Source organism: Oncorhynchus mykiss, chromosome 2, assembly GCF_013265735.2.
Source record: "Oncorhynchus mykiss isolate Arlee chromosome 2, USDA_OmykA_1.1, whole genome shotgun sequence".
NCBI lineage: Eukaryota > Metazoa > Chordata > Actinopteri > Salmoniformes > Salmonidae > Oncorhynchus > Oncorhynchus mykiss.
In genome coordinates this window covers 92,669,763-92,696,794 of record NC_048566.1, presented here as the reverse complement: position 1 = coordinate 92,696,794, position 27,032 = coordinate 92,669,763, and the positions used below count along the sequence as shown (strand labels likewise).

The 27,032-nt window shown below is 43.8% G+C and overlaps 2 protein-coding genes across 2 annotated transcripts in view; both read right to left on the bottom strand.

The window, feature by feature from the left end:
* Positions 1–613, bottom strand: part of LOC110499936 (anoctamin-1) — a 103,803-nt gene extending 103,190 nt beyond the window's left edge. The window contains exon 1 of the mRNA XM_036959188.1: positions 70–613. The gene's annotated coding sequence lies outside the window, so the exon portion shown is untranslated. The remainder of the gene's footprint in view (positions 1–69) is intronic.
* A 15,983-nt stretch (positions 614–16,596) lies between these two features.
* The window catches only part of LOC110502389 (SH3 and multiple ankyrin repeat domains protein 2-like), a 164,375-nt gene continuing 153,939 nt past the window's right edge, over positions 16,597–27,032 (bottom strand). The window contains exons 18-22 of the mRNA XM_036959148.1: positions 26,902–27,029; positions 25,223–25,358; positions 22,571–25,001; positions 19,426–19,950; positions 16,597–19,251 (exon numbers count right to left, since the gene is read on the bottom strand). Of these exons, the coding sequence (XP_036815043.1) occupies positions 19,215–19,251; positions 19,426–19,950; positions 22,571–25,001; positions 25,223–25,358; positions 26,902–27,029 (3,257 nt within the window). The 3' untranslated portion in view covers positions 16,597–19,214. The remainder of the gene's footprint in view (positions 19,252–19,425; positions 19,951–22,570; positions 25,002–25,222; positions 25,359–26,901; positions 27,030–27,032) is intronic.

Sequence of the window (27,032 nt, the reverse complement as noted above, 5' to 3'; positions counted from 1 at the left end):
CATCCCCACCGAACCACAGACACGTCCACTGAACAACATCATATAGATATGTATCAGCCACTTTTTTACCTGCAATTGATGAAATAGTGTAAGGATGTCCTGTCAAACCTGCTGATACTGTTTACAGGTAATTTAAATCCATAACGACTAAGCAGTCAGCCTCTCGTTGTTCGGAGGACAGTCAGCGCACTGCGCTCTTGTCAACCAATTGCACAAGCGCACGAGCCCTCCTTCCTCGAGTCGCACAGAAAGTTTTCAGGCAGAGGTATGCATGAACATATATGTCTGAGGCAGTCCCTGCGCGGTTGACGTCTCAGTCCTATTTCTAATAGTGTAGATTCAATTTAATTAAGGTTCCAAACAAGCCCAACTCAATAATTACATATTTACGCAGGCCATCTGGGTTTTGATCCATATGCAAGAGACATCCTACGTCACTTTGATTGTGTAGGCGGGAATTATTCTCTGTTCTACAAATAACGCAACTAACAACGATAGCCTAACCAATCCACTTAATAGCTAGGTACTCCACCATGTGAAATGTAAAAAGGTGCACTGCAAGCAAAAATGAGCAGTGCCTGTGGTTTTTAGATGTAAAAATATATCTTAATCTGTAGTAGACATTGTGCAACCTACAAGACATACTACAACCCTCACATTTGGCTTTGATACCTCAACCGTTGTTGTGATAGGATCAACTACTTGCAATAACACTTTTAGTTATGCATAATGATAGCAATCAGATGGTAGCCTAATCATCATATGCTATGGCTTTAAGGTTGTCCTGTTTGGAGAGAATCTTGCTTGTTTACTGCTTGACATTAGTTACTATGCGAGATCACATCAAATGCTAAGCCAGAGCTTTTCTTTACCTGACCAGGTGAAACTCTACCTGAGTATTTGAGTTGTTGTTGAACTCGCATGACTTCAAGCTGAAAAATAAGGGAGATTTCCTCCCAAAAATGTAATCCAAATGTGAATGAAGCACAAGACATTATAGGCTTAAGATTTGGCCAACATTCTTACAGTTAAATGCCAATTGAATAATCAGATTTGCCATCACATACGCAGTTCAAGCAGACAAACAAACTCAAGTCACAAGTAAAATCAAATCAAATCACATTTTATTTGTCACATGCTTAGTAAACAACAGGTGTAGACTAACAGTGAAATGCTTCCTTACAGGTCCTTTTCAAACAATGCAGAATTGAAGATGAATATAAAACAAATGATAATTCAAATAGAAATAGTGACATAAGAAATAAATACACATTAAATAATGAATAACAAAATCAAGTAAAAAATAACATGGCTATATACAGGGACCACCAGTATCGAGTCAATGTGCAAGGTTACGAGGTAATTGAGGTAGCTATGTACTGTAGCTATTCCTTTTATCCAGGTGGGTGAGGGCAGTGTGGAGTGCAATAGAGATTGTGTCATCTGTGTATCTGTTAGGGGCGGTAGGCAAATTGGAGTAGGTCCAGGGTGTCTGGGATGATGGTGTTGATGTGAGCCATGACCAGCCTTTCAAAGCCCTTCATGGCTACCGATGTAAGTGCTACGGGGTGATAGTCATTTAGGCAGGCAGGCTACCTTGGCGTTCTTGGACACGGGGACTATAGTGGTCTGCTAAGACAAGTTGGTATTAAAGATAGGTTCAGGGATAGCTTGAAAATGTTAGTGATGACACTTGCCAGCTAGTCAGCGCAAGCTCTCAGTACGCGTCCTAGTATTCTGTCTGGCCCGCGGCTTTGCAAATGTTAACCTGTTTAAAGGTTTTACTCACATTGGCTATGGAGAGCGAGATCACACAGTCATCCGGAACAGCTGGTGCTCTCATGCATGGTTCAGTGTTGCTTGCCTCAAAGCGAGCATAGAAGGCATTTACCTTATCTGGTAGGCTGGGCAGCTTGCGGTTGGGTTCCCCTTTGTAATCCGTGATAGTTTGCAAGCCATGCCACATCCATCAAGCGTCAGAGCCGGCGTGGTAGGATTCCATCTTAGTCCGGTATTGACGCTTTGCCTGTTTGATGTCTCATCGGAGGTCATAGTGGGATTTCTTATAAGCGTCCAGATGGGTGTAGGGTTCCTTGTCATGTATTGTCATGTTGTGTCTTGTTTCTGTCCTTTCCTTTCACCCTGTCTCCCTCTGCTGGTCGTACTAGGTTACCGTTTCTGTCCCTCTTTCCCCCAGCTGTTCCTTGTCTTCTCTGACTACCTCATTCACCCCTTTTCCCACCTGTTCCCTTTTTCCCTCTGATTAGGTCCCTATATCTCTCTCTGTTTTTGTTCCTGTCCTTGTCGGATTCTTGTTTGTGTGTCTCATGCCTGAACCAGACTATCATCGTGTTTGCTGCAACCTTGTCCTGTCCTGTCGGAATCTACCTGTCCATCTGAGCCCACGTGTGTTCATCATTAAAGAAACTCTGTTTGTTAATTCGCTTTTGGGTCCTCATTCACGCACCTGACATTCCTTGAAAGTGGTTGCTCTAGCCTTTAGCTCAGTACAGATGTTGCCTATGGCAACATGGCTTCTGCTTGGAGTATGTACGTACGGTCACTGTGGGGACAACTTTGTCGATGAACTTATTAATGAAGTTGGTGGCTGATGTTGTAAACTCCTCAATGTTATCAGCTGAATCCCAGAACATATTCCAAGTGAGCCATTAGAACAAGAACTCAGTGGCCATGCCACTTCAATATTATTAAAGACCATCCTGGATCTTTAATTCTTGAGAGTGAAACAAACCCATTGTTTTTTGTTCTTTGGTGCAATATTAAATAAGTGGTAATCAAATCAAGAGCCTAAGAAAGACTTTGAATTTTAAGCATTTCATTCCATTACAGAAAACTTTTTGTGTTGGTTGTTTTATGTAACCATCTAGCTTCTTGTGAGTTGATTTCCAGATAGAGAAGCCAGCCAGCCAGATAGAGAAGCCAGCCAGACAGACAGCCAACACAATAGTCTGCTGTGCTACTGTAGATAACATCACCTGGAGCAGACCTGGGTTCAAATACTATTTAGAATCTTTCAAATTTGAGTGTTTTCTTTAGCATACCTGGAATGGCAGGTGGGTGGGGTTTGCATTTTTGGGATCTTTTGGGACTTCTCTATTGGTCCCATAGAGAAGGTAAGCTCAGTTAGGAACAGCTAAAGTATTTGAAATTATTTCAAATAGCATTTAAACCCAAGTCTGTTCTGGATACAAACAGATAGCAGAGGCTTTCAGAAATGGTTAATATTTCATGGCACACATTCTACAACCAGCAGCAGTCAACTATGAGGGCAGATCTCTTCAGTAATTGTTAAGGATGCGTGATTTATGGTCTTGCAATATTATAGGAACTCATACAGCTTTGAGATGCCACACATCTCTGTCATACAATTTCACAAACTCACTGAAAAAACTGACATTGGTCCAAAAGGCACAATTAAACATCACACAGCAAGGCTCAAACGTCACACTGAGTGGCACAGTTGCAAATTGTTTCACAGCAGTTGAAAGTAAGAGCAATGCTATCAATTCATCCACATCCAACATTCTATCTGACATTCATTCTTCTTTTAACCCAATGAGTGAGTTATGACAGACACACACATACACCAGTGGAAGCTCCTCGGAGGACCATCCTACTCAGTGAATTTCATAAAAATGAAAATAGTGAAACACTTAGTTATCCTTTTTAGATAAAACTATACTAAATATATTCAAACAACAACACTTTCTGGGGTAGCACCCTGGTTTAGCCGGAGGACAGCTATTTTCCATCCTCCTCTGGGTATATTGACTTCAATACAAAACCTAGGAGGCCCCTTCCATAGACTTACATATTAATTATGACGACTTCTGGAGGACATCCTCCAACCTACCAGAACTCAGCATGAACTGACAATCACTGGCTGACAATCACCGGCTGACAGAATTTTGTGACCGCCACAGCCCCAACTATGACAACCTCCGGTAGACATCCTCCAAACTATCAGAGCTCTTGCAGCATGAACTGACATGTTGTCCACCCAATCAATGGATCAGAGAATTAATCGAGTACTGAAATCATAAGATACAGCTAGCTAGCACTGCAGTGCATTACATGTGGCGAGTAGTTGACTCACAGAGAGAGAAAGCCAATAGTTGAACAAATTAATTTATTCCAAAATCAATTAGAAGCAGCAGCGAGAGAGATCTAACTATATTTTTCTTAATTTTTTTCACTTTCACTTACTTACAGTGCCTTGCGAAAGTATTCGGCCCCCTTGAACTTTGCGACCTTTTGCCACATTTCAGGCTTCAAATATAAAGATATAAAACTGTATTTTTTTGTGAAGAATCAACAACAAGTGGGACACAATCATGAAGTGGAACGACATTTTTGGATATTTCAAACTTTTTTTAACAAATCAAAAACGGAAAAATTGGGCGTGCAAAATTATTCGGCCCCCTTAAGTTAATACTTTGTAGCGCCACCTTTTGCTGCGATTACAGCTGTAAGTCGCTTGGGGTATGTCTATCAGTTTTGCACATCGAGAGACTGAAATTTTTTCCCATTCCTCCTTGCAAAACAGCTCGAGCTCAGTGAGGTTGGATGGAGAGCATTTGTGAACAGCAGTTTTCAGTTCTTTCCACAGATTCTCGATTGGATTCAGGTCTGGACTTTGACTTGGCCATTCTAACACCTGGATATGTTTATTTTTGAACCATTCCATTGTAGATTTTGCTTTATGTTTTGGATCATTGTCTTGTTGGAAGACAAATCTCTGTCCCAGTCTCAGGTCATTCTTCCAGAATGGTCCTGTATTTGGCTCCATCCATCTTCCCATCAATTTTAACCATCTTCCCTGTCCCTGCTGAAGAAAAGCAGGCCCAAACCATGAAGCTGCCACCACCATGTTTGACAGTGGGGATGGTGTGTTCAGTGTGATGAGCTGTGTTGCTTTTACGCCAAACATAACGTTTTGCATTGTTGCCAAAAAGTTCAATTTTGGTTTCATCTGACCAGAGCACCTTCTTCCACATGTTTGGTGTGTCTCCCAGGTGGCTTGTGGCAAACTTTAAACTACACTTTTTATGGATATCTTTAAGAAATGGCTTTCTTCTTGCCACTCTTCCATAAAGGCCAGATTTGTGCAATATACGACTGATTGTTGTCCTATGGACAGAGTCTCCCACCTCAGCTGTAGATCTCTGCAGTTCATCCAGAGTGATCATGGGCCTCTTGGCTGCATCTCTGATCAGTCTTCATCTTGTATGAGCTGAAAGTTTAAAGTTCATGTCCTTCATGATGCTCTCTGCGCTTTTAACGGACCTCTGAGACTATCACAGTGCAGGTGCATTTATACGGAGACTTGATTACACACAGGTGGATTGTATTTATCATCATTAGTCATTTAGGTCAACATTGGATCATTCAGAGATCCTCACTGAACTTCTGGAGAGAGTTTGCTGCACTGAAAGTAAAGGGGCTGAATAATTTTGCACGCCCAATTTTTCAGTTTTTGATTTGTTAAAAAAGTTTGAAATATCCAATAAATGTCGTTCCACTTCATGATTGTGTCCCACTTGTTGTTGATTCTTCACAAAAAAAGACAGTTTTATATCTTTATGTTTGAAGCCTGAAATGTGGCAAAAGGTCGCAAAGTTCAAAGAGGCCGAATACTTTCGCAAGGCACTGTAGCTAGCTAGTGCTGTTAGCTAATTTAGCCTACTCAAACACCCAGCACAAACACAGAGGAATGGTATTTATGTTATCTATCTGGCTATCCAACACTGGAAATCTATCCAACACTGAAAATCCAACACTGGAAATCTTCCAAGTCAAGGTAAGCTTTCGGGTTTGATGAATTTATTGCCACGGGGGCCCACCGGAGTAACTGCTAAACTGCTTGCTGTACACTGTACTGCATGATTGGGTCGGGTTTACTAACACAGTAGTTCTAGTATCTATGTTGACTATTACATTAGCTAATATGGTGACAATGATGTAGGCTGTATGTAGCGGTAAGGGAAAGGTAAAGGGGATACCTAGTCAGTTGTACAACTGAATGCATTCAACTGAAATATGACTTCCGCATTTAGCCCAACCCCTCTAAATAAGAAAGGTGCGGGGACCTGCCTTAATCGACATCCACGTCATCGGCGCCCGGGGTTGGCAGTTATGGTATGAAGGTTTGGCTTAGAGGGAGTGTGCAAGGTGGTATTGAATGTGTCACTGTCTGTCACCTTGATTACTCCAATTTGTCTTTCGACGAACATGTGGCCCTACGTTATAAACTTGAATTTGTAAGCTAGGCTGTAGCAATGGGTATAGAGAAATGTTTGTATCATGTAGTAGCCTAATATCGATGTTACATTGAGCTGGGTGAATGGAATATTAATGACAGTCATCCAATATGCTGTAATAGAAATAAGGCCATGCTCATTAAAAATATCATCATCCTCCCTCATCTTAAACGGCACCGACCGCCACTGACACACAGAGAGAAAGAGACACATAGCAGCATCTGCTAGGCCAGAGGCTGAGGGAAGAATGACATCGTGGGAAGTGGTGTCGGGGCGATGGTTTCCCATCCATATCTGTGGCAGTTCAGAACCACAGCTCCCCATGCAACAGAGCAGCAACAGCTCCCAGAAGGACCCTGTAGGCCTGTAGACCATTTCCTGCTTCTAATCAACAACACCTCATTGGATCATTTTAGTCAAGGCCGCAAGGAAGCTAGATACATGATATATGGAAAAGAAAGGCACTTAATTACATGATAGATACACTGCATCCACGTTGGTAGTGTAAAGGAAATTAGACAATAAGGCAATCATTGTAGTCAAAGTTAGATACATGATTTATGAATGAGACTATAGGCTTATAATAAATATGCTGCGTTCGTCTTTGAAGTTTAAAGAAAATGTGAAATTAGACCAGCTAGGATGAACAGGCAGGCACTTGTGTGTGAAAATATTCTCTTTAATCATAATCATCCTTCATATTTTAGTTGAGGAAAAACAGTATAAGAACCACACATTGCTCTTTCATGCAGTATATTTTGGAATTGTTTCTTAATTAATAAAATATTCCACCTTACCAAAATACTACCCAACACATTATTCTCCTCAATTCTCTTCACGATATTGTAATAAATATTGTTTCCTGGGAAATGTAAAACATAGACTGAAAAGGGCTGAATGAGTCATCTGAATCAGGGGAGCATCATGACTGAGTATTTATCCTGTCTGATTGTTTACCACCAGTCCTTATTTCACTGCATGGGAATAGAAACACAGGATGCTATACATAAATGACTAATTACCCGTTTTCTTTTTTACAGATAATAAAAAACATCTGTTGTCTGAACTTGTGGCGTGGGATCACGTTTACCCCTGGTAGAGTATGTTTGGTTCAGCTATTTGTTTTAGAGATAGGTAAATATGACCCATATATTTAAATGTACAGTATACTGAACATAAATAGAAATGCAACATACAACACTTTTTTTTACCCCCTTTTCTCCCCAATTTCATGGTGTCCAATTGTTTTTTAGTAGCTACTATCTTGTCTCATCGCTACAACTCCCGTACGGGCTCGGGAGCGACGAAGGTCGAACGCCATGCGTCCTCCGAAACACAACCCAACCAAGCCGCACTGCTTCTTAACACAGTCGCGCATCCAACCCCGGAAGCCAGCCGCACCAATGTGTCGGAGGAAACACCGTGCACCTGGCGACCTTGGTTAGCGTGCACTGCGCCCGGCCCTCCACCTGAGTCGCTGGTACGCGATGAGACAAGGATATTCCTACCGGCCAAACCCTCCCTAACCCGGATGACGCTAGGCCAATTGTGCGTCGCCCCACGGACCTCCCAGTCGCGGCCGGCTGCGACAGAGCCTGGGCGCGAACCCAGAGTCTCTGGTGGCATAGCTAGCGCTGCGAAAAATACACAAATGTAAAATATTTTACTGAGTTACAGTTCCTATAAGGAAATCAGTCAATTAAAATAAATAAATTAGGCCCTAATCTGTGGATTTTAAATTTTACAGGCCGAATGTTGATTGTTCCAAACTTATATCTACAATCAATCAATCACATTTATTTATTAAGCCCTTCTTACATCAGCTGATGTCACAAAGTGCTGTACAGAAACCCAGCCTAAAACCCCAAACAGCATGCAATGCAGGTGTAGAAGCACAGTGGCTAGGAAAACCTCCCTAGAAAGGACAAAACCTAGGAAGAAACCTACAGAGGAACCAGGCTATGAGGGGTGGCCAGTCCTCTTCTGGCTGTGCCGGGTGGAGATTATAACAGAACATGGCCAAGATGTTCCAATGTTCATAGATGACCAGCAGGGCCAAATAATAACAATCGCAGTGGTTGTCGAGGGTGCAACAGGTCAGCACCTCAGGAGTAAATGTCAGATGTCTTTTCATAGCCGATCATTCAGAGTATCTCTACTGCTCCTGCTGTCTCTAGAGAGTTGAAAACAGCAGATCTGGGACAGGTAGCACATCCGGTGAACAGGACAGGGTTCCATAGCCGCAGGCAGAACAGTTGAAACTGGAGCAGCAGCACGTCCAGGTGGACTGGGGACAGCAAGGTGTCATCAGGCCAGGTAGACCTGAGGCATGGCTCAGGTGCTCCGAGAGAAAGAAAGAAAGAAAGAAAGAGAGATAGAGAGAGAATTAAAGAGAGCATACTTAAATTCACACAGGACACCACACTTTATGGTTGGTGGGTGGGATTGTGCAAATGGAGGGGATGGGGGAGTTTTGGGGGCTGGTATAAGAAACAGGAAATGGAATCATAAGGAAGTTGCTCTGGTCACATTACTTTTCCTGATAATATTCTTTTTTTTAACTTATAGATCAATATAGCCATGTTAGTCCTCAAGTAGTGTACATCTCAATGAACTCCCTGTTTACAGCCGACAGCCTTTTAAAGGCTTCTATGTTCCTGTCCTTGTCCCCAGGGGACCTCTGGGGAGGATGAGTTAGTGATTAAGATAGACCTGTGAAGCAGCTGGATGTGGATGCAAGAACACACAGAGTGATCTGGCAGAGTTCAGCTAGCCTCCAGAGACCGCCGTCTCAGCCTGGTCAAAGGTCACTGAGAATGACCAACGCTAGCATGACTCTGCGACCACGTCCTCACGCACATCATGGGCTGTGTTTTGACCAGGGCTCTATGGGCGGAATAGGGTGCCATGTAGGGTCCCATATGTAGGGAATAGTGTGCCATGTAGGGTCCCATATGTAGGGAACAGGGTACCATGTAGGGTGCCATATGTAGGGAACAGGGTGCCATGTAGGGTGCCATATGTAGGGAACAGGGTGCCATGTAGGGTGCCATATGTAGGGAACAGGGTGCCATGTAGGGTGCCATATGTAGGGAACAGGGTGCATGTAGGGTGCCATATGTAGGGAATAGGGTGCCATGTAGGGTCCCATATGTAGGGAATAGGGTGCCATGTAGGGTCCCATATGTAGGGAATAGGGTGCCATGTAGGGTCCCATATGTAGGGAATAGGGTGCCATGTAGGGTCCCATATGTAGGGAACAGGGTGCCATGTAGGGTGCCATGTAGGGTCCCATATGTAGGGAACAGGGTGCCATGTAGGGTCCCATATGTAGGGAATAGGGTGCCATGTAGGGTCCCATATGTAGGGAATAGGGTGCCATGTAGGGTCCCATATGTAGGGAACAGGGTGCCATGTAGCGTCTCATATGTAGGGATTAGGGTGACATTTGGGACAAAGAACATGATAGGCTACAGCTCTCTCACCAAAACAAACTAAATGCTTTTTGCTATTTTTGTCCTGTCTTTGGATCCTACAGTCAAACAGACTTTGCTTTCATGGAGTACAACATACCAATAAAACAGTCTTAACTGAATTTAAACCCATTGCTTTAAGGTGGAGGCTGCATCAGTAGCTTCTTTTAAATCACAAATTGGACCACTGCTGTGTAATGCAGGTTCAAATTGGTTTTTCCTCCTCTTGTGTACAAACACATTACAGATTAGCCTTGCTAATAGGTTTCCTTTCCTCATCTGCAGTGTGTTTGTGTGGGTGTGTGTGCACCCCATCGTGTATATAAAGGCACTTTCTCACCATTTCACAATGGGCATCCAGTTTAATTATCCCCAGCTGGATGTGCAGCAGCAGTCCTTAGAGGCATGAGGACCACTGAGGGACGCCTGGCCTGTAGAGTGTGTATGTGTGTGAGTGTGCATCGCATACAGGGCAGGAGCCTGCAGCCGGCAGTGCCACTGACCAAGGACACTCCGGAACCTGCCCGGAACCCTTCTCGGAACCTTCCAATGGCCAAAGATGTTCTAAAGCAAATACATTCATACTGTAGGTTATAACAGTGTAATTACTATTTTACTAGATTGTACTTTCTAAATAAATACCTTTCTAAATAAATACATTATCCAATTCTTCAGTTGTTCAGTACTGGCGACATCTTCTGGTAGGAGTGAGTCCATCGCTCCTTTTTTGAGCAAAGATTGAATGATGTAAAAAGGACATTTAGAGCCATTGCTCAGAAACATGATAACCAGTAGAGGTCAGAATTCCCCAAATACAGTGCATTCAGAAAGTATTCAGACCCCTTGACTTTCTCCAAATGTTGTTCCTTACAACCTTAATCTAAAATGTATTAAATAGTTTTTCCCCCTCATCAATCTACAATAAATACCCCATAATGACAAAGCAAAAACAGGTTTTTAGAAATGTTGGCAAATTTCTTACAAATAAAAATTGGAAATATCACATTTACATAAGTATTCAGACCCGTTACTCAGTACTTTGTTGAAGCACCTTTGGCAGCAATTACAGCCTCGAGTCTTCTTGGGTATGATGCTACAAGATTCTTCAGTACACCTGAATTTGAGGAGATTCTCTCATTTTTCTCTGCAGATCCACTCAAGCTCTGTCAGGTTGGATGGGGAGCATCGCTGCACAGGTATTTTCAGGTCTCTCCAGAGATGTTTGATCATGCTCAAGTCCAGTCTGAGCTGGGCCACTCAAGGACATTCAAAGACTTTTCCCAAAGCCACTCCTGCGTTGTCTTGGCTGTGTGCTTAGGGTCATTTTCCTGTTGGAAGGTGAACCTTTCTCCCAGTCTGAGGTCCTGAGCGCACTGGAGCAGGATCTCTCTGTATTTTGCACCGTTCATCTTTCCCTCGATCCTGACTAGTCTCCCCGTCCCTGCCAATGAAAAATATCACCACAGCATGATGCTGCCACCACCATGTTTCACGGTAAGGATGGTGCCATGTTTCCCCCAGATGTGACGCTTGGCATTCAGGTCAAAGAGTTTAATCAGACCAGATAATCTTGTTTCTCATGGTTGAGAGACCTTTAGGTGCCTTTTGACAAACTCCAAGTGGGCTGTCATGTGCCATTTACTGAGGAGTGGCTTCCAAATGGCCATTCTACCATAAAGGCCTGATTGGTAGAGTGCTGCAGAGATGGTTGTCCTTCTAGAAGGTTCTCCCATCTCCACAGAGGAACTCTAGAGCGCTGTCAGAGGGACCATCGGGTCCTTGGTCACCTCATAAGCTAGGCTCTTCTTCCCCAATTGCTCAGTTTGGCTTTGGGGAGTGTCTTGGTGATTCCAAACTTATTCCATTAAAGAATAATGGAGGCCATTGTGTTATTGGGTACCTTCAATGCTGCAGAAATAATTTGGTACCCTTCCCCAAATCTGTGCCCTGACACAATCCTGTCTTGGTGCTCTATGGACAATTCCTTTGACCTCATGGCTTTGTTTTTAGTCTGACATGCACTGTCTACTGTGTGACCTTATATAGACAGGTGTGTGCCTTTCCAACTCATGTCCAAACAATGGAATTTACCACAGGTGGACTCCAATCAAGTTGTCGAAACATCTCAAGGATGATAAATGAAAAAATGATGCACCTGAGCTCAATTGAGTCTCATAGCAAAGGGTGTGAATATTTATATGAATAAGGTATTTCTGTTTTGCAAACATTTCTAAAATCCTGTTTTCAGATGGTTGTCTAGGTGTTCACACAGTAATTATTGTTCAATGAAAATGACTATAAATCAACAAATATACCATCAAGTCTAATAGAGCTGAGCAATATCAGAAAACACACACACACCTGCTGCCAAACTCTAGCTCAATATTGCATCATAGTGTAATCCAGAGATAATTCAAAAAGAGAAAGTCTTGTCTGGCAGAACCTTTGCTATAAATCATTCAATTTTTAATTCGTTGCTAGGGTTGTTGCCTCTGGTAAAATGTCCACCCTGTGACATACCAGGAGGTGCTTGACCTCGCTATACCAGTCTGAGCAGTGAATATCTTTGTCACAGGACTTTGGGTCAGTGCTGTATATTGCACCTTTGATCAAGCGGTAAGGGTAGTGGACATGACGACGTATAGTACCAGTCAAAAGTTTGGACACCTACTCATTCCAGGGTTTTTCTTTATTTTGACTATTTTCTACATTTTTAAATAATAGTGAAGGCATCAAACTATGAAATAACACATATGGAATCATGTAGTAATCCAAAAAGTTTTAAACAAATCACAATAATCAACAACACCTTCAAATTTGTGAGACACGGAGTAGGCGAATGGATGACCTCTGCATGTGTGGTCCCCGTCATGAAGCATGGAGGAGGTGGTGTGATGGTATGGGGGTGCTTTGCTCATCCCACATTCTGCAGGGATTTGCCATCCCATCTGGTTTGCGCTTAGTGGGACTATAATTGTTTTTCACCAAGACAATGACTCAACACACCTCCAGTCTGTGTAAGGGCTATTTGACCAAGAAGGAGAGTGCTGCATCAGATGACCTGGCCTCCACAATCACCCGACCTCAATGCATTTGAGATGGTTTGGGATGAGTTGGACCGCAGAGTGAAGGAAAAGCAGCCAACAAGTGTTCAGCATGTGTGGGAACTCCTTCAAGACTGTTGGTAAAGCATTCCTCATGAAGCTGGTTGAGAGAATGCCAAGAGTGTGCAAAGCTGTCATCAAGGCAAAGGGAGGCTACTTTGAAGAATCTCAATTATAAAATATATTTTGATTGTTTCAAACTTTTTGGTTACTACATGATTCCATATGTGTTATTTCATAGTGTTGATGTCTTCACTATTATCCTACAATGTAGAAAATTGCAAAAATAAAAACTACGGAATGAGTCCAAACTGTTGGCTGATACGGTAGTCCAGACCTCCTGTTGCATGCATCATCATAAATGAATGGATAATTGGTATTCCTAGATCTCCGTTATTGAACACATCCATAGATCTCAATTATTAAACACAAACCTGGTCCCAGATATGTTTTTGCTTTCTTGCCACCTCCCATAATAATTTTCAAGCCAAACATTGAGGGATGCAAGAGGCCATAGGGGTCGCCGTGCAGGTTGGCAAGACAGCACAAACAGATCTTGAACCAGGCACATTCAACACATCTATATAACTCTGGGCAACACCCAGTACTATAGCTGTCAATGAAACATAGTGTGCCATTGGAAAACTCTTTAAAAGACAAAAAAGGCAATATGACATGAATGTCATCAAATATTGTGTAATATATTTATTAACCTGCATAAAATGTTGGTATCCATACAAGTATTGTGGACTTACAAATACTTCTCTTCCTGCGATCTCAATAATAATATTTTCATCTAAAAGTAAAATTAAATGATTTGTAGCACAAAATTACAGCAACATAGAAGCATGAAAAGGAAGTTGACAAAAAAAGGAGAGTGATTGTTTATCTGTGAAGAATAAAACAAGAGGACATTTTGGATCTGACACCTGTTAACTGGAATTTACTGCATCTTAGCATGTCCCATGTAGCCTGGGATTCCAGACCGCAGCATACTACAGTTCACTATTATTTCACACTGAAACCTGAAAGAGTTGTATTCATCCGGGATTTGTAGGCTGTTCGATTGGAACCCTACGGGGCAAAGTAGCTTTTAAAACTTTACCCATTAGGGGCCACGGTACAGAAGCACAGCCCAATCTGCTGGTGAATTAACTTTCCTTCAAACTCTCTGCACTTCAGATGCCTTAGTATATACAGTGGGGGAAAAAAGTATTTAGTCAGCCACCAATTGTGAAAGTTCTCCCACTTAAAAAGATGAGAGAGGCCTGTAATTTTCATCATAGGTACACTTCAACTATGACAGACAAAATGAGAAAAAAAATGCAGAAAAATCACGTTGTAGGAATTTTAATTAATTTATTTGCAAATTATGATGGAAAATAAGTATTTGGTCACCTACAAACAAGCAAGATTTCTGGCTCTCACAGACCTGTAACTTCTTCTTTAAGAGGCTCCTCTGTCCTCCACTCGTTACCTGTATTAATGGCACCTGTTTGAACTTGTTATCAGTATAAAAGACACCTGTCCACAACCTCAAACAGTCACACTCCAAACTCCACTATGGCCAAGACCAAAGAGCTGTCAAAGGACACCAGAAACAAAATTGTAGACCTGCACCAGGCTGGGAAGACTGAATCTGCAATAGGTAAGCAGCTTGGTTTGAAGAAATCAACTGTGGGAGCAATTATTAGGAAATGGAAGACATACAAGACCACTGATAATCTCCCTCGATCTCGGGCGCCACGCAAGATCTCACCCCGTGGGGTCAAAATGATCACAAGAACAGTGAGCAAAAATCCCAGAACCACACGGGGGGACCTAGTGAATGACCTGCAGAGAGCTGGGACTATAGGAACAAAGCCTACCATCAGTAACACACTACGCCGCCAGGGACTCAAATCCTGCAGTGCCAGACGTGTCCCCTGCTTAAGCCAGTACATGTCCAGGCCCGTCTGAAGTTTGCTAGAGAGCATTTGGATGATCCAGAAGAAGATTGGGAGAATGTCATATGGTCAGATGAAACAAAAATATAACTTTTTGGTAAAAACTCAACTCGTCATGTTTGGAGCACCGTACCTACTGTGAAGCATGGGGGTGGAAACATCATGCTTTGGGGCTGTTTTTCTGCAAAGGGAACAGGACGACTGATCCGTGTAAAGGAAAGAATGAATGGGGCCATGTATCGTGAGATTTTGAGTGAAAACCTCCTTCCATCAGCAAAGGCATTGAAGATGAAACGTGGCTGGGTCTTTCAGCATGACAATGATCCTAAACACACCGCCCGGGCAACGAAGGAGTGGCATTGTAAGAAGCATTTCAAGGTCCTGGAGTGGCCTAGCCAGTCTCCATATCTCAACCCCATAGAAAATCTTTGGAGGGAGTTGAAAGTCCGTGTTGCCCAGCAACAGCCCCAAAACATCACTGCTCTAGAGGAGATCTGCATGGAGGAATGGGCCAAAATACCAGCAACAGTGTGTGAAAACCTTGTGAAGACTTACAGAAAACGTTTGACCTCTGTCATTGCCAACAAAGGGTATATATCAAAGTATTGAGATAAACTTTTGTTATTGACCAAATACTTATTTTCCACCATAATTTGCAAATAAATTCATTAAAAATCCTACAATGTGATTTTCTGGATTTTTTTTCTCTCATTTTGTCTGTCATAGTTGAAGTGTACCTATGATGAAAATTACAGGCCTCATCTTATTAAGTGGGAGAACATGCACAATTGGTGGCTGACTAAATACTTTTTTGCCCCACTGTAGGTCTAGTCAGCTTCACTGTAATAGGTCTAGTCAGCTTCACTACTAGGTCTAGTCAGCTTCACTACTAGGTCTAGTCAGCTTCACTACTAGGTCCAGTCAGCTTCACTACTAGGTCCAGTCAACTGCAATACTAGGTCCAGTCAGCTTCTCTACTATGTCTAGTCAGCTTCTCTACTATGTCTAGTCAGCTTCTCTACTATGTCTAGTCAGCTTCTCTACTATGTCTAGTCAGCTTCTCTACTAAGTCTAGTCAGCTTCTCTACTATGTCTAGTCAGCTTCTCTACTATGTCTAGTCAGCTTCTCTACTATGTCTAGTCAGCTTCTCTACTATGTCTAGTCAGCTTCTCTACTATGTCTAGTCAGCTTCTCTACTATGTCTAGTCAGCTTCTCTACTATGTCTAGTCAGCTTCTCTACTACGTCTAGTCAGCTTCTCTACTAAGTCTAGTCAGCTTCACTATATATGACTAGTCAGCTTCACTACTATGTCTAGTCAGCTTCTCTACTACGTCTAGTCAGCTTCTCTACTACGTCTAGTCAGCTTCTCTACTATGTCTAGTCAGCTTCACTATATATGACTAGTCAGCTTCTCTACTACGTCTAGTCAGCTTCTCTACTATGTCTAGTCAGCTTCTCTACTATGTCTAGTCAGCTTCTCTACTAAGTCTAGTCAGCTTCTCTACTATGTCTAGTCAGCTTCTCTACTACGTCTAGTCAGCTTCTCTACTATGTCTAGTCAGCTTCTCTACTATGTCTAGTCAGCTTCTCTACTATGTCTAGTCAGCTTCACTATAATAGGTCTGTGCATGGCCTCAGTGCAATGTGCAGCTATCAACTCTACATCAGCAGTCCCATTCAGTGGTGTTTTTCTCTTGGTCAAGTAACATTTCCTATAGCAAATAGTGAAGACAGGTACAGCCCGAGTATCTTCATAGTATACATACATGATGCACAAACTATGCAAATATCAATTTATATCAGCTTTTAATAATTAATAATTTAATAATTACAGAGGCTTAGTCAAAACATGTGACTATCAATTGCTAAAAGATTTCAAATATGCTCTATAGGAATATGGATTATAACACAATTAGTTATATCAATTTTAAAAATAGAGACTTGAAATCCTGTTACATGTATAATTATTCACCTGGAAAATAAAAATAACATCTACTTGAAACAGAATGTATATTATATTGCTTCTTAACCATATTTCGCTGCTTTTCAGAAAACCTAACCACACCTCAGGGTTGATATGGCGACAACACAGATAGGAATATACCCTCATGATAAAAATCTCTACATCATCAAAAATACTGTGTTCCTTCCTGTTCCTGTGGTTCTTAACATAAGATCTCATCTCAAAGTGTGCCCTCAAGTCGAAAGATGGTCGGAGTCATTACCATAGAAATATAATTAATTCTATATCTACGGTTTCTGTGGACTATTTCTACGGACTAGAACTTTAATGCTGTGATGTCATGCATATCAGTCATCAGACATATCAAGGTCAGTTTTCCCCCTATCAAACCAATAGATCCCACGCACATGTAGATTCGAAATAACCTTCCATAAATACTGTCATTGGGATTTTAGCTAGCACCCACATTCTTTTACTCGAGAAATTCAAATATCAAGAAGTTTAAACTGTTAAGATCCGGAATATTAACCCAACGCAAACTGAGTGGAAAATAAAACTTCAGCCCGTTTCAGACAAACTCAGTGGAAAGTGTAATAAACTACATTTTAAACTCATCCACATTATGATGAGTGAATTTCTGCCTTTTTGGACTTACTCGTGATAGTATGAAGAGATCCTGTCTCGAAAACATGGAGGGAAATGATGCTCAACTCAACTAAATATAAAGTTTTGATCTACATTTGGTTGAGTTGTCAACTAACATGAATTCAATGTGAAATCAACCAAAAATGTAATGTCATTGGATTTAGGTAAAAAATACTAAATTCCTTTACGTTAATTACTTTTTTTCAATTCAAATCACTTTTCTACGTTGATTCAACGTCATCACATTTAATTTTGGGGTTGAAATGACGTGGAAACAACATTGATTCAACCAGTTTTTGGCCAGTGGGTTTTGAGCTTTGTGGATGCATACAAATGTCTTTCTCATCAACAAAACACCATCATAGATGAAATACGTCTCTAATACTTAAATTATCATACACAAAAAGTAAACATTCCTACCAAATTGATTCCTAGTGGTATCTGCATCTCTCTTTGCTTGCCAAACAAGTTGATCTCTGCTCCTTCTGATACCAGGTTTAGTGTTTGTTCACCTACTTTTTCCCATATAAGTGCATTCTGATATCTGTCTTCAAAAACATCCTTACTCTGCAGTGTTGGGGTAAATTCCTTTTCAATTCAGGAAGTAAACTTTAATTCCATTTCCAATTTTACACAACGCTTCTCGTTGCAAAAATTGTAGAATTAGAAATTTAGTTTACTTCCAGAGTCCGCAAAATGACGTTGAGTGAGCAGCACCGCAGAATCTGCGATGAGCAAGATGCAAGACTCCGCTCTCACACAGTATCTGTGCATGTGCTCTGGTTCGATTCATGCACTTACAACGTGGTAGCCACAGGACCAAAACAGCAGAGAAGCTGAGTGTCGCAATCAAACTCTCTAAGTTGTCGCATAAAATTGACCCACTATGCTGTTTACGTTGTGCATCTACGTCATATCGCTGACCCTACCTTTAATTGAAATGGAATTGACCCCATTCATTCCTGATAGTGTCTTCAATCCTAAAGTCCTAAACATCAGTTCAGGGTATACAGTAATAACCTAATGTGATAATGTATGTATTATTCCTCTCAGAGGACATAGAAGACTGTGAAAGAAATCATGACGGTTGATGATAACGATTGGAAAGCCCTGACTGCCAGTGCCAAGCACTCTGCCATGTCATGTTCAGGAGACTACAGTAAGGGGAGCTGTTGGCACACAGTTCAGCTTCTTGTGGAAGACAGTATAATGATTTATGAACAATTTAATTTACATTTTCAGTACTGTGTTTAAAACCCTCAAGTAAACATGACCAGTAGTAAAACAGCTATTGAAATAAGGTTGAAGGGCAACAACTTTGCTACTGTACCAATTTAGAAATTATTTTAATCTTTGATTTCCTTTTCTGGGTATAAATGTCTGTGTCTGAGAATACACTGTATGGTCTCTCAAATCAACCTACAACCCAGTGAAAAGGGATAGAGAGAAAGCTTATTTTCACAGGCAGAAGTGCACATACATACTGTAAATGTTTTCCCCTTTTTCCTAAAAAGATATTCCCCGCATAATTTCTAAATGAGAAACAGTAGAATATGAAACCCCTACGAAGCTGGTTCTGGTTATGCATTTAAATTAGGTTGATTTCAGAAGTCCGTAAATCCCATAGCGATTAAGCTGCTGTTGTGTTTGATAGTGTAGTATATTCCATATCACAGCCACATCCCGTGTATCTACTTCCTTCCTTCCTTCCTACTGACAGAGCAGCTCTGCCTCACCTGGGACCACTCTATCCCACTCTGGGGGACCTTCTTGCTTATTCAGGAAACTGCAGTGCTGTTTCAAGTTGCAATTTCTTCAGGATACATGAGGATATTCCTAAATTTCAACAAAACAAGCATCATCATAACAATTATACAGTAAGTATAGTTTAAATAAGTCAACATAAATAAAAATGATTGTTATGGACATAATTGATAATTAACTTAGAAGCCTGTTGTGAAGTTGTAGTGTTGGAGACTCAGAGACCTCATCACCCTCCTCACTTCTCACCTGTCCATCAGAAGTTTCAAAGCTCTCTCTATGTTCATCCGATGTCCGACCCTGGTCACCCCTAGGTCTATGAGGTCGTCCTTCTGCAGGCTAGGCAGGTGGCTGCCCTCGATGTCGTTGTCCATAAAGGTGTCTCTGTGCTCCGCCAGGTTTAGGCTCTCCAGCCAGTCGGCCACGTCGTGTTTGCTCCACATCAGAACCGGCTTGGTGGCAAAAGGCTTGTTGGAGACGGCCTGGATGAGGGTAAGGGGGGAGGGCGAGCGGCTGCTCCCCGTGCCCAGGCTGAGAGGGGGGGTGGGCAGGCCGAACACGTCTGAAAGGGTGGGAGAGGTGGCAGGGAGAGAGGAGGCACAGCCGAGGCCTGAGTCTGGGGGGGAGAGGATGGGGCTGGGGGCTCTGTGGTGGGAGGGGCTCTCGGTCTGTCGGTTTGGAGATGGGGCAGGCACGTTTGGAGGGAGCTGGGCAGCAAAAGAGACTGTGGTATTCCGCTGTGTACCTGAGGAGAGGGACCCACTGTCCGGACCCCTACAGAAAGTACAGAACACATTAAGTTACACTGACCTGACAGACCTACCGGAGGATTAATATACTGACCTGTCAGACCTACTGGAGGATTAATACACTGACCTGACAGACCTACCGGAGGATTAATACACTGACCTGACAGACCTACCGGAGGATTAATACACTGACCTGACAGACCTACCGGAGGATTAATACACTGACCTGACAGACCTACTGGAGGATTAATACACTGACCTGACAGACCTACTGGAGGATTAATACACTGACCTGACAGACCTACTGGAGGATTAATACACTGACCTGACAGACCTACTGGAGGATTTATACACTGACCTGACAGACCTACTGGAGGATTAATACACTGACCTGACAGACCTACTGGAGGATTAATACACTGACCTGTCAGACCTACTGGAGGATTTATACACTGACCTGACAGACCTACTGGAGGATTTATACACTGACCTGACAGATCTACACACTAACCTGACAGTCCTACTGGAGGATTAATACACTGACCTGACAGACCTACTGGAGGATTTATACACTGACCTGACAGACCTACCGGAGGATTAATACACTGACCTGACAGACCTACCGGAGGATTAATACACTGACCTGACAGACCTAACGGAGGATTAATACACTGACCTGACAGACCTACTGGAGGATTAATACACTAACCTGACAGACCTACTGGAGGATTAATACACTGACCTGACAGACCTACTGGAGGATTAATACACTGACCTTACAGACCTCCCGGAGGATTAATACACTGACCTGACAGACCTACTGGAGGATTAATACACTGACCTAACAGACCTACTGGAGGATTAATACACTGACCTGACAGACCTACTGGAGGATTAATACACTGACCTGACAGACCTACTGGAGGATTAATACACTGACCTGACAGACCTACTGGAGGATGATACACTGACCTGACCAACCTACTGGAGGATTAATACACTGACCTGACAGACCTACTGGAGGATGATACACTGACCTGACCAACCTACTGGAGGATTAATACACTGACCTGACAGACCTACTGGAGGATTAATACACTGACCTGACCAACCAACTGGAGGATTAATACACTGACCTGACAGACCTACTGGAGGATTAATACACTGACCTGACAGACCTACTGGAGGATTAATACACTGACCTGACAGACCTACTGGAGGATTATTACACTGACCTGACAGACCTCCCGGAGGATTAATACACTGACCTGACCAACCTACTGGAGGATTAATACACTGACCTGACAGTCTTTCCCTAAAACACCACCAACTCCTTCAAAACTGCAGACTGGAAGGAGGATTCCGTGTGTGTGCGTGTAGCCGTGTGTATGTCCATGTGTGTGTGTGTAGCCGTGTGTAGCCGTGTGTGTTTGTTTATGCGTGTGTGTCCGTGCTTTTGTGTGTGTCCGTGCGTGTGTGTCCGTGCATGTGTGTGCGTGTGTGTGTCAGATGAGAGTGAAGAATAAGAGTATAAAAAGGATCTATTCTTTCCATTGGAAGTGGGGAATTTATTCTAAATACAAAGAAACTAAGAGTGTTTTCCTTCCCATAGAAAGGGACATCCATTTCTTTGATAGTGTCAGAAGATCTCCATTCATTTATTAATGTATCAGGTTGAATCAGGTTAACCTAATATCTCATCTGATCAGGTTTGTTCTGTGCTCTGCAGTATATTCAGCATGAACCACACTGGTAGCAGAGCTTTGGTGGTACAGCCATGACTTTTAGAGTTAGCCTCATCTGGTCTGCTCTGTAAATAAACACAGCTTTCCATAATAAATGAGTTTGTTGCTATCCCAGAGGAATGCTGTAGGGTGGAACGCACAGTGTCTGTAAGAAATGCCATGCCGGCTTACGTAGCCTGCTGTACAAACAAGATATATGCCAGTTACACAAATAGACATACCGTACGCACAGCGATAAACAAACGTACAGACAGTGACCTGCATACACAAAAGTGTTTTAAATACACACAAATATGCATTCATACCTGCAAAAACCAATTACACAATAACAGCCTACAATCATACATCCCACACATACACCACTCCATAGCCTACATCTGTTGGAGCCTCAATGTATACACACACATTCATATCTACTCTACGATGACAATCTACTTCTAGTGATTTGCGGTGACTGGTAGAGGAATGAAGAGGAGGGTTAACTGACGAGAAAGGCCCATTGATATTTGACCAACTCTGGGTTTGTTGAAATGACAGACGATTGAGAGACAGGTTACACACACACCATCCACCCCTGTTAAAACAAACTGTGGAGGCATCTCAAATGGCACACTGTTCCCTATTCCCCTATGGGCCCTGGTGCACTAAGTAGGGAATAGGGTGCCATTTGGCACGCAGTCTCTGTGCTATTTTGAACCGTGCTGCTAGCGACACACAGTGACACACCGCTCACCCCTTCCTTCGGAGGAAAGCGCTGTGGCGGTTTGGTCTCTATGATAATCAGACTGGCATGACGTTGTTGCTCATCTACTCCTCAAGGCTGCTGCTCTCATTATTAGGTTGCTAGGCAACTCCTTCTGCTCTCTGGCAGAACACACACACACACATGGAGTAGCCTACCTTGATCCAAAAACAGTCCTACATCCTGAGGAAGAAGAGTCTATCCCCTCTCCTGGCTTTGGTGTCCTGTCCTTGTTCTGCATGTCCTGGGGGTTAGAGCCTGGAGGGTCTCCCCATAGCTTGGAGGTTCTTTGAGTTGGTGTTCTGGGGGGCTCTGAGGAGACGCTGGCCCCGGGGGGAGGCGGTGGGACGGAGGAAGGTGCAGCAAAAGTTCTTATGTTCTCCTCTCTATCCATCAAGGCAGGGTCCTTGTAAAGTGCGTTGCTCTTGTTTGCGGCAGGTTGCCTGGTTCTTGACTTTGAAGTCCGGTCCACCAGAAAGGCCTGTCTGTCTGCATAGACTGTACATGTGTTGTCCAGCACCTCGCCACCCTCGGACGACAGCGTGGAGATACTGGATACGGTGGACATAGTGCTTGTAGTCTCCAGCTGGGGGTCTCCAATACTGCGGCTGTCCGGCTCCACATCAATGCCAGAGTCACTGATAGGATCGTAGCTCTCCAAGAGGGCGTGGGGGAAGCAGGGGGGCGTACAGTTGGTGAGCACCGCAGGCCGTTTGATCATAGTCTGGTCAGGGTGGCCTGGGGTGTTACCGTGATAGGGATAGAAGGGGGCTAGAGACGATGGTGCCCTGCCAGCGTTTCGTTGCTGTTTCAGGAGCTCAGCAATCGCCCCCTTTTGGTCCTCTGGGATGTCGAAGCTGTTGGCGAACTCGAGCGGCGGTGGCAGTGGGTCAGCAAAGAACTCATCGTCGATGTCCACGGAGGGAACGCAGGGTGGAGGGGGGATACCGAAGGGTAGTTTGACCGGCTCGTCCACTGAGGTGACGGTGATCATGGTCTTACTACCTCTGGGTCCAGGGCCCATAGAGTGGGGGTTATGGGGGTTAGGGGAGGCCATTTTGAGGATGTTAGGTTGGTTGGGGTCCCGGAGCTCACTGGGGGTGCTGTCTGGACTGACCGCCGCGTCCCTCTCCCCCTCAGACAGGTTATTCTCGTCAGTGGTGTGGACCATCAGCAACCCAGGTGACTTCTGCTGAGACGTGTCACCAATGTCTATCAACATGTTCTTCTTCTCCTCTTCTCTCTGAGGACGGGATAGACTATTGTCCTTGTCTTTGGCCAACGGGTGGTCGTATTTGGACTCTGTCTCGTACTTTGCCTCTGTCATCTGCCTACGAAGCCCCGCCCTGCCCGGTCGACCCATGGTGGCGGTCGAGGAGAAATTTGCGCCCATGCCGGTCCTCAGCTTGGTGTCGATGAACAGAGGCTTGTTCAGGTCAGGTTTAGGTGGTTCGGTCTTCAGCGGGAGTGGCTGGGACTGCTCTCTCATGGCCCGGTCCCGTGCAGCCAGAGCCAGGGCCAGAGGGGAGTTGGGGTCCAAAGGCTTCCCTGTGACTGGGTGGACGTAGCGCCCACTACTGGAGGTATAGGTCTTGGCGGGCAGACTGACCGGGCTGTGGTGGCCAGTGCGCGTGTGGAGCGGCTCTCTCACAACAGTGGTCTCCGGGGTTTTGAAGACCGTCACGTTACCCCCTCTTCTGGGGATGCTGAGTAGTGAGGCAGGTGGGGCCATGAGGCGACGCAGGCGCTCGTCACTACTGAACATTCCCTCGTCAATGGACTTGGAGTGGCGGAGGCGAGGCGCAGGCGCGGGAGACGAGTCTTCTTCACCCTGGTCAGTGAACCTGTAGGATGGGGAGTTCTGGTGAGAATCCACCATCCTCATCTCACGTTCCCGCACTGCGCCCGCCATGGCCGTGGCAAAGGGACTGCTGGGGTTGTGTCCGTCGTCCGGACGGAGTTGTCCCGGGTGGTCATGGGATCCAGTCTCTATCTCCATGCTGCTGCCCTGGCTGCTCTTCCCACTGCTGGATGTAGACGGCTCCTTGATGATGATGGTTGGGATTTTAATGGTGCAGGTCTTCTCTGGGCTGTCCTCAATCTTGTTCTGCTTCATCAGCATGCCCTTCCTCCTCTGAGGTTTGCTGGGGGCAAACAGGCCCAGGTTGCCCATCTTCCCCAGGTCTGAGTATGGGTTCTCTGGGATCTGGGCCCTGCGGTTCAGGAAGCTCTGCTGGGCTGTGAGGCCTTGGCCTGGACTCTGGCTACCCTGGTGGTGGTGGTGGTCCTCAGACTGATACTGTTCCGACTGGGGCTCTGTGTGGTACATACCCCCCTGTTCCCTCCATCCGTCACCGCCGCCCGTGTTGGGATCCCCCCCTCGCTCAGGGGCGGTGCCTTTGGGAACAGTGTGTCTGATAGTGCCGTAGCCTCTGCCCTGGGGGTTGGGGTCGTTGTTGTAAGGGGGAGATGGAGGAGAGATAGCGGGAGGGGGTGGGATGTCCTCTGTTGTGTCTGGCATTGATAGGCTCCTGGTGAATTTCAACATGGGAGGGGTCAGGAACTGAGGGGCGTCCTCTTCTGTTATTCCTGAAAAAGAAACATACGTTGACTATTACTTTACATTAACGGCAATTATAGAATTGAAACCTTCAAGGGTGTGTGTGCGGGAAAAAAGGTAATTGAATACAGATGTGTGTGTGAGTGTGCATGCCTGTGCACGCATGTGTACTGTATATAAGCGTGTGCTGTCCAGTATGTATGCAGATTAAATATTTAGCATGGACAGAAACATGTTGAGATGTAGTTACCAGATGTTCCTATGGACTTTTGTCGTCTCATGGTCCCCTGTCTGTTTGGCACCCCCAGGAAGGGGCCTCGACCTCTGGGGCTGCCTGGCTCTCTGGGCTGGGTCTGCATCGACACGTCCTGACTCTCACACATGGACTGTAACAAAGAGAGGAGAAGAGACTGAGCCTGCATGGGAAACAGTCCATCAGTTTATAGACCAGTTAGACTTGTTAGAATGATTGTTGATGTACATTTCCTTTCATTTTATTTATCGTTTATTTCATAGCCCTTTACATTCATACCCATATACGGATTGAAAATGGCAGATTTCAAATCAAATAAAATTGTATTCACATTTCCATATCATACAACTGATGTAATATACACTGTCAATGTTTATGATGACTATGTTAGATGTCCAGTTACAAGATGACCTGGCGTCATACCCTGGGTTGTTCTGAACAGAATGAGACTGTTTGTTGTATTGTGAAGGAAGTGTGCAGTGGACCACACCTGAATGCACTTATGACTCCATTCTACGCGCATCAAAATGATGACCTGCTTCTCTGAATTGCCTTGTGAAAGCCTAACACTGTACTTTCTAATTTAGCTAGTCATGTTGGCAAGAGAGCAAGATTAAAAATGATGCTTACCTGACCCAGATTTCAAATTTATAATGGATGTTTATGGATTGAGTAAACAACAACAGTAATTGTGTAAAGGAGGGGATGCAGGGCTAGATTCCAAACAAAACAACTATTTGCTCTAGTTGTGTGCTTGCTCTAGTTCCTCAATGGCATAGCTTGGAGTCATAAAAATGCATTGAAATGCATTATGAACTGTGCACACTTTGGAGAGGTGTGTGGCCACTTAGAAACACCAGTTAGACCTCTCACTTTTATGTTGCACCTACTGTACCCCAAATTTTCCAAGAATATTATTATCATGTTACTGAATGTATCCAGATATTTTTTACATTTTGTTATCAACAAATGCAGCGAAAAGTACAGTAAATGTAAAATGCATATAAAATCAACAGTGTAATGTTTGGAGTTAGTCTTGTGTCAGGTGAACTGTTGTGTCCTCAACTATGGACTAATCATTTTCCCATAATTTCCAAACTGTTCCCTTTTAATCGCTACCATGGTTACGCATACGCTTTAAATATTTATTCCATAAGAAACATGTCAATTTAGCCCTATCCCCCATATCGGGCAATTCCCACGAGTGTAAGAGGTTATTAACCAAACACATTTATTTGTCCTCTGCTGCAGGTCAACTTGTGAAAGATCTAATGGAAAAGATAGAACATGAAGCTGTTTAAACCTAAATACTAGTTGAGAAGCAGGTCAGGGCCATGAACAGCTCCTAACAGATGAAGTCCATCAGAACCATGAACACCTCCTAACAGATTAAGTTCATCAGAACCATGAACACCTCCTAACAGATGAAGTTCATCAGAACCATGAACACCTCCTAACAGATGAAGTCCATCATGCACTTCCTTAACCAGCCAGCTTAGAGCAGTAAATTGCAACAGGTAATGGTGCACCCATCAGCATTCTCACAGCATAGATCTCTATGGTCTTACTCCAGTGTCACATATCAGCATACTACACACACAATAATGAAATGCATAGCGCACAACAGAGTAGTGTAGATAGTAGTAGAGTAAAGCCTGGTTAGTGGTTATACTTACATTCATCTCTGGGTTCATGGCCAAGCACCTGCTGTTGGGCCGCGTTTTGACCGTGTTTGCGACCCTTATGTCAGTGTTAGAGTTGTCCCACGTGGGCTTCTGAGGAGGCATGTTCTCTCCCACTTTATCTG